At 41.0% G+C, this 8657-nt stretch overlaps 1 protein-coding gene across 6 annotated transcripts in view; it reads left to right on the forward strand.

Moving 5' to 3' along the window:
• POU2F1 (POU class 2 homeobox 1) overlaps window positions 1-7544 on the forward strand; it is a 109834-nt gene extending 102290 nt beyond the window's left edge. For all 6 annotated transcript variants that reach the window (XM_063348491.1, XM_063348502.1, XM_063348511.1 and 3 more), the window contains 6 exons: window positions 183-328; window positions 1200-1379; window positions 3993-4098; window positions 4529-4874; window positions 5718-5806; window positions 7017-7544. In XM_063348491.1, coding sequence (XP_063204561.1) covers window positions 183-328; window positions 1200-1379; window positions 3993-4098; window positions 4529-4874; window positions 5718-5806; window positions 7017-7327 — 1178 coding nt within the window. In that variant the 3' untranslated portion in view covers window positions 7328-7544. The remainder of the gene's footprint in view (window positions 1-182; window positions 329-1199; window positions 1380-3992; window positions 4099-4528; window positions 4875-5717; window positions 5807-7016) is intronic.
• The last annotated feature ends 1113 nt before the right edge of the window (window positions 7545-8657 follow it).

Consider the following 8657-nt stretch of genomic DNA (forward strand, 5'->3'; position numbering starts at 1 on the left):
TTCAAATATATGTTGTAATTTACAAGTACAAGGATTAATGCACATGACCTTCAGAAATCTGTATGTATCTGGAATAGATACAGAGTGGGTTTTGACATACCTTGCACAGGTAAAGAACACTTGCATTAGACTGCAATGCATTCAAATAAAATCTCCTGATTTATGTTACCTTATTTTTTCAGAAAACCTCTCATCTGATTCAACTCTCTCCAGCCCAAGTGCCCTGAATTCTCAAGGGCAAGGGATTGAAGGCTTGAACCGTAGGAGGAAGAAACGCACCAGCATAGAGACCAACATACGTGTGGCCTTAGAGAAGAGTTTCCTGGAGGTCAGTGATCCTGTTGCTCTGCTCAGCCTATAAAGAAATGAAGAAACTTAGCCTTACAATCATATCTGTTAGAGTGAACCCATTACTGTGCTATTTAGGAACGTGCTTGTACCAAACAAGGTGAATACAAAGGCTGTGCAAAGAAGCACGCATCAATGTCTACTTCACTTTAAAAAACAACAACAAACAAACAAACAAATAAACTCACAAAACCCCTTAAAAAACCTCATTGGTTCTTGCGGTTCACTGATTTTGTGATTTTGCATTCCAAGATACTGAGCCATGGATCTAAGCTTGATATTCTGCACATCAAAGAGAAGAAAAAAAGATTATCCTTTCTGAGGATGGATAAATGGGGTGACAGTCTAAACATACACAATGTGAGGTTTTTAGCTGGCCTTATGTTACTCCCATTAGGTACTTTGTGCAGCTGTATGGGCAGATAGCCTCTGTAAGTAGCCTGTTCAATCTGCCTGTCTTTCATTATAGGTCTAGACAACTTGGGGTTCATTTGGCTGTTGCTATAGTTAATCTCTCCTAATCTCTCCTGTTCCTTTTTGAGAGATGCTGAAAGAAAGATTTCCTTATCAAAGTCTAGAATTTCTTGAAGGATTAACTCGCAACTCAGATCCCTTCTCTAAAAAAGAAGTGTGTGAGCTTAGTCTTCATCACCTGTCTCTGAGGAGCACAGCTTGCTGTTGGTAGAAATGTTCCTGTAACTAGGAAGATGGAGGGCTCTCTCTACTGTACCACTGACCAGATTCTGGCTATAAATGGCCTATCCGGATTCCTGCCTAGTGAAGAAGAAGCTTTAATGTAAAACTTCAGAAGGTAATTTCACAGCTTTTCAAGTGCCGTTTCCTCTTCTCAGAACCAAAAGCCTACCTCGGATGAGATCACCATGATAGCTGACCAGCTAAACATGGAGAAGGAGGTGATCCGCGTTTGGTTCTGTAACCGGCGCCAGAAGGAGAAAAGGATCAACCCACCCAGCAGTGGTGGAACCAGCAGCTCGCCCATCAAAGCAATTTTCCCTTGCCCAACCTCACTGGTAAGAATCAAGAAACTGTGTTCACAGAAATCACTGGAAGAGATAGTTCTGTACTCACTGTTGAAGTAGCACATGCTACACCTTCTTTGTACAGCAGACTTGTTCTCACAAATTTATATTTTACTGGCATTTTAAATATCCTACTTGCATGCTATCTAAGAGAGGTAATGTTTACAAATCAGGCACTAGTTGGGCCTTCGGTTTGGGTGTTTTATTTGGTCAGTTCATGAGTAGATATTCTGACTAGCAAATTTGCAGTTGGAGTTACTGCTTTGAACGTATTCCAGACAGTAACTCTACTGGACTTTCTCTCTTGCCCAAACTCTTTTTGTAAAAATAATAGTAATAAAAAAATGCTTAACAGCTTTACTCCTCCCCTCCTATTTTGGCTGCTCTGATAAGTAGATGAGCAGCAGTAAAACGTATCATTTGGAGACTTAAGTCACACAAATCCAATGATACTGTTGTCACTTCTAGTTAGGAATAATTTATATAAAAAAAGACGTGGAACAAAGAAACAATTTAGCTAATACTCATGTCATTAATTTCCCACACTTGTATTTGCCTCAGGTAAACACAAACTTCATGAAAATAAGAGTAACAAAACACATGCATCAAGGTTCCTTCAGCTCCTTTGCTACCAATGTCCATGGAGGTCTGTTTTCATAAATAGAAACAGTAGCTATTAGATTTCATAGTAGCTATGCTAATAGGAATGTGGTGGAATTTATGTAGCCTGTAGCTGTCCTTTTGTAGTATATATTCCACCCTCATCACTGTAGTAGCTAATATTTTCCAGTACTTCATTAAACCATTAATTTTGGTGATGTGTCATTCTACCCCCTTATCTGTGTCTCAGGATGTGTGCATGCAGCCTTTTGTTTCAGGGAAGAGATGTGTTAAATGTATTTAGTCTTTTTTTTTTTTTTTTCCCACAGTTGGAAAGCAAGGTTGCATGCCTTGCTACCAAAGCAGAACGTAGTGAGATTTATGATGGTGTGTTTTAGTCACGATGCAAGTTTACTCAGACTGCAACTTAAGAGAATTTTCCTACATAAATTTCCCTTTTATTATAAACTGCCATTATATGTAAGAAATTGAGGTGTTAACCACAGTCTCCATTTTTTCAGTGATGTTTCACTGAGCATTTTCACTCATTGTAAGCTTAACCTAAGACTGACTGTGCTACCACTCAAACGGATGGTCCAGCCCTGCTGCCCCCGCCATGTGCTTTGTTCATTCCTTGTGTCAGTTCTGGAGATTATGTGTCCATAGGATGATCGGGCTTAGTTTACTATTTTGACTGCAGATTAACCATGTGAAGAACAACGGTGAATTTTCAGTCTGGCTAGGTAACCAATCTGACTTGTAGCCCGGCTGCACGAGTGCTAGGGCTCTGAAGCAGGATTGGAGGGAAATGCTCCTTTTGATGGCAGCCTACTTTTGCATTGGCTGAAGTCAGCCATTATAACTGCGGGGTCAGCTGTATTAATTCTAGGTCATTCACTGCTCTGAAACGTGGATTATGACCTTGGCCTTAACAGATACAGATACAATGTCTGGGCTGCGTTAGTGGGAAGTGTACTGTGTATCTAGCTCTTCTTTATTTCATACGCTATTTGAGATGGGCAGAAAGCTTTTAGATCTGTCCCAGTTGCCCCAGTCTTGTTTTAAAATGCGTGAAGCATTTAACTTCATATAAGAGGATATGCAGCATGAGAGACATTTCTCTGATAATGAACTTAAGGTAAGAGACAGGAAAGGAGGAATGTTTTAGCCTGTATCCTTGGCTATGTTCTCTTGGGCAATTCTAAAGGATTCATTTCTCTCATTGATGTATAACAGCCTTCAAATATTACTGTTGGACACCATTTCTTGTCCATAAAAAGTCCTTTTTCTCCTTATATGTCATTTTTCCTCATAAGCTAGTTCCTTCAGCCTTAAATCTTTGGTGATTTTTATCTGTAATGTCTTCAGTTTATTGTAGCTTTCTTGTAATAAGCTGTCCACAAGTAAAATTAGCTAATATCATTTGAACGTTTTAAAATTCAGAGGTCCTTCCTCTGGCACGAGGAAACTTATCAAAGTAGAGCTTATAGTTTGGTTGAGTAAAAGTGAAATGTTATTCTGTTTATCCATGTAAACACATTACCCTAAATACCTTTGGTAATTCTGGGGCATTCAAATAATTCTATCAGACAAAGAAATTTGGAGCTCAAAAGATGTTTAAACAAGAAAAAACCAATGCAGAAATGATATATTTCATAACTCTTTCTATAAGACTGATTCTATTAAAACAAGGTGCTATCTTTGGGGGGAGGCAGAGAGGGAGGGCTAACTTGGAGTCCCGGGACAGTGTGGGTATAATGGATATATCTCCCTTCAAATACTGAATGATTAAGAATAAAGGTATTGCTTGTAATTAGAGAAGGTACTGTGGTTGCTCCACTGAATACTAAAGTAATGGAATTACAAAAAAGTTAGTTTATATGCAGTGTTTTCCCTGCTAACTTCCTCAGCTGAGGATGGGAAGAAAGAAGTCGGAAGTCCAGTAGCTAACTCTTTTTTTGTCTTTTAACAGTTGAGCAGTTGTATTCTTTTTTTGACCTCCAGGTGGCAACCACACCAAGCCTTGTGACTAGCAGCGCAGCTACAACCCTGACTGTCAATCCTGTGCTCCCTCTGACCAGTCCTGCTGTAACTAGTCTGTCAGTCACAGGTAAGGCTGATTTCTTTTGCCCCCACATTAACCTCCACCATTTTTGCCTTTTAAACTCTTCAAAAGGTCGTTCAGTATTGGTCACTGGTGTCCCAGGACATTCTTGTCATTGTTCCTTGTTACTCCGCTAGGAAACTTCACCCTTTGTGACCATTCAGTTGACTTTTCTGGGGGTAAAATCACAGGTGATGCTGAAATGAAATATGCTATATTCCACTGCTAGCTTCTAGAGCTCCTCAGCCTCCTGTTGGGGAGTGTCATTTCATTGTAGTCTGAGCTGCTTATTTGGACTCTTGGTGCTTCTTGGTCCTACAGAAGTGTGTGTTTGTCTCCCTTTCAGTTGGATGTGTAGTTCAGTTCAGGTGGGCAGTGGGATTCTGTGCGGTCCTATCTGTGTTTCGTACTGACCTCACCAGAATCACTCTTCTAGGCACAACAGAAACCACCTCCAACAACACGGCAACAGTGATTTCAACAGCACCTCCAGCTTCTTCAGCAGTGACATCACCCTCCCTGAGTCCTTCCCCTTCTGCCTCAGCCTCCAATTCAGAGGCATCCAGTGCCAGTGAGACCAGCACAACACAGACAACCTCCACTCCCTTGTCCTCCCCTCTCGGGACCAGCCAGGTGATGGTAACGGCATCAGGGTTGCAAACAGCGGCAGCAGCCGCGTTACAAGGAGCTGCACAGTTGCCTGCAAATGCAAGTCTTGCTGCCATGGCTGCCGCAGCAGGACTAAACCCAGGCTTGATGGCATCCTCGCAGTTTGCAGCTGGGTAAGGATGAATTTTTCACATGCTTTTAGGTCAGATGACAGAAGAGGGAAGGAGAATGCTTGGATAAATTGCTTTTATGTATTGCTGTTTTCTGGTAGCTCACTTAGTGATTCTGGTGTCATCTATCTCAAATTCTGAAGGTTTACTTACAGATGGTAATTGGCCATTCCCATCAATGTACACAAATGTTGTTTTCATTTTACGGATAAAATGGCAAAAAGTGTTGTGGCAATGTTGTTATTTGCTAAGTCGTACATCCCACTGCAGAGCTTGACTTAAGAGCTGCAACTTACCAGTAACTCATAGAATCTGTTCTTCTAGTTGTAAAACAGAGAGCTAGCCTAGACCCACTTCACACCTCTCTATTCGTTTCTCTATCATGAGCAAGAAGCTGTAAAAGATACATGATGATGTATTGTTGAAGTTTTAGTTTTAAAAAATGTTGCTCTGAGAGATGACTCTGTTCCTTCAGTTCCTCTTGATTTACTTCTTTCTTATCTGAATTTGGGAGATGATGATAGCTCTCTTAACGAGTGGCAATTTCCCCAAAATACTTTACAAGAATATTTTACAGCAACAGTCAATACAAGTCATATATTTACAGTGCCTGTACATCAGGCATGTCACTAACCACACAACTGAAAGGCGATGTTTACTCAAGGCATCATGAAGGAAAAACTAAAATAAACTAAAATTAGCCCTTAATCTCTGGTCTTCCCTCCCTCCCCACACCCCTCCCCTTTTTAAAAATATGATGGTGTACTTCTGAACAGTGACAACCTTTTCTTAAAAGTAACACTCCTTCCCTTTGTCTTTGTTCTTCCACAATTTTGCTTCCTGCAGAGGTGCCTTACTCAGTCTCAATCCAGGGACATTAGGTGGTGCTCTCAGCCCGGCCCTGATGAGCAACAGTACACTGGCAACTATACAAGGTCAGTAGTGTTCCTTTTAATGCGTCTCTGTCATATCACTTCAGTTTACGTGCTTTGTTTTTCTCTACCAAAAAGGAACAGTGGCTCCTCAGCCCTGGACATAAATGTTATACAAGTAAAGGTTTTACAAAATGTAAATGCGCGAATGCATTTTATGTATCACAGAGATAAGAGCAGGTACAACTTCAGAAAGGGGATTAGAACTGTGTGTGATCTTGTAGTGATTTACAGGAGGTATTTAAGATATTGAATGTGATCTGGAATTTATTTTGTTATCCTCCCCCCATCAGCATGTATCTCCAGCAGGTTAGAGGTTTGCTTTTTATAGCTCTTCCAGCATAAGCTTGAGCAGAGTTGCGCTGTTTCGAGGTTTGTTAGGAGGGGAGTTCCGAGCAAAACATGATCCTGAATTCTTGTCCTCCTATGTATTTAAAAAGAACCTACAACAACCTACATCCTAAGGTCCTTATGTAGAACTTTAAATCCATAAATCCTTATCCAGAGGAGTAAAGATATATTTTGGAAGTGCGAAGCAGCCAGAAGTTTCTGTTGACTTTAGCAATAGTTGTTCTCAGTTCATAGTTTGTCATCTGTAAAAACTAGATAGTGCAAGTGTCTAAAGAGCTAGCTAACCTATATATTCAAATATCCTCTAAACTAGCTTAACAAATCTTACTTCCAGGGTAAAAGAAAGAACCATTTTGTAAAGCATCGCAGATAAATTTAGGAGATCATAATCTAAGGCAGACTGAACCCTGTAGACCGGTGAGAATAAGTTGTAGCACTAGTTGTATGTCAACATCTAAAATGTTACGCTCAAGGTTACATGACCTTCTTTATCTTGTGATAGCTGTCATTTCATGTGAACACTCATCTCAACCGTTTCCAGTACAGATTGCCTGAATGTACAGGTTTTCTGTGGCAGGAGACACAGACCAATATTGCACTTAAAGATCTGAAGAAAGGCATGATGGAATTAGTTCAGGAGCAGAGGACTCAGGAGCATTTTAATATCCGCAAGGCTTGTCCACTCTTCATAAACAGTCGTTCTTTCAAAAAACAACCTATGATGAGACGACTGTCGTTAGTGGTGTAGAGAGCACACATATCAGAGAAAGGACGATGCAGCGACCAGTTGCTTTTAGGCACAACTTGCACTATTGCTTACTGCTAATGTTATCTCCTCCCTGCGCAATCTTCCCTTTTTTAGCTCTTGCATCTGGTGGCTCTCTTCCAATAACATCACTGGATGCAACTGGAAACTTGGTGTTTGCCAATGCCGGAGGTACTCCTAACATCGTAACTGCCCCTCTGTTCCTGAACCCTCAGAACCTTTCTCTGCTCACCAGCAACCCGGTTAGCTTGGTCTCTGCAGCTGCAGCCTCCGCAGGGGCCTCCGGACCAGTCGCCAGCCTTCACGCCACCTCCACCTCAGCCGAGTCCATCCAGAACTCTCTCCTCACGGTGGCCTCTGCGAGCGGGGCCACGTCCACCACCACTACTGCCTCCAAGGCACAGTGAGCCGGGCTGAGCTGTGCTGCCAGCAGCCTGTTTCACTGTGCGGTGGGATTGGCTGCCAGCGGGGTTTATAAACTGAAAATGTGATGGGCATCCTCTCGCCGTGTTGCTGGGGACAAGGGAGAGAAGGAAAAATATAAAAAACAAAAGCAAAACAGGAAGGATTTAAAGCTGGGACAGACATTTGCCTAATTTTATAATAAACACTGTCTTTTCAGGATCGCTTCATGGATCGGAGAACTTTCTAACCAAAAATGTAAAAAAAACAAAAAACAAAAAAACAAAAAACCACAAAAAAAGTGAAAGGACTACTTATCATTTCCAGCAGTCACAATGACAAGTTAAGGTGGGTTATCAACTCAAACACAGGAAGGGGATTTCTTCTTTCTTTTGGTCTAAATATCTTTCTTTTTTAATTATCATTTTATAGGTCTGTTGTACAGGCCATTATGTCATACAAGGTGTTTATAATCGTATCAATCGTGTTGGGGGTTCCTTTCTTAACTGGTACAATTTAGGCAGGCCTGTATTACTGGTGTATCTCTATTATTATTATTATGATTATTATTATTATTATTTTTATATATATAGTTTGGACGCGTTTGTCCTTTGCTCCTGGATTATTTTCAGCGAGCTCCCACACCACGGGGGGAGGGCGGGAGGGTGGAGAGGAAGAATGGAGCACAAATAGACTTTCTGTCCTAATCTTCTGGGAATGTTCTGAACAGTTTCCTCATCCTTGAATTTGTCTAATGGTTACTTGTAGGCGTCAGAAGAATTTATGTTCATCATTTGCGCAGGAAGCTCAGTGTAGCAGCAGAGATCATTGTGTGCAAACTTCCAGGCTGGTCTATGCTTTTTAAGCAGAGGTAGGAAATAGTTCCAAACTGCAGTTCTCCTTGTATCAATTATTTAGACAAAACAGCCAAATTCTGCTCTTAACTTTGTGTGCTTGGTTCCTTTTTACTTCAGAGAGTGGGATTTGACCTCCTGAGTCTAGATTGCGTGACATACCGATGGCTCTTCTGTTCTATTGATTTGATTTTGCTGTTAAGAGCATACACAAATATTTAAAAAATGTCGTTATCCAAGTTAATTGGCAGTAAGTAAAGCAGCGTTTGCAGTCCTAGATTCTTGCCAGGTGAATTGGTACAGGGTTTCAAAAGATCAGATTCTCCCTGTTCATAGCAGTATTCTTTTCTGTTAATTCTAATGCTTCCAACATTGTATTTAGAAGAACCTTCTAGTAAAAAAGTGCTTCTGACTGCAAATCACAGGAGTCAACAATATGAGAACAGAAGTTCCCATCGTTTATGGCAACACAGTAGAGCTG

This window comes from Chroicocephalus ridibundus, chromosome 1 (assembly GCF_963924245.1).
Source record: "Chroicocephalus ridibundus chromosome 1, bChrRid1.1, whole genome shotgun sequence".
In the NCBI taxonomy this organism is placed as follows: Eukaryota; Metazoa; Chordata; class Aves; order Charadriiformes; family Laridae; genus Chroicocephalus; species Chroicocephalus ridibundus.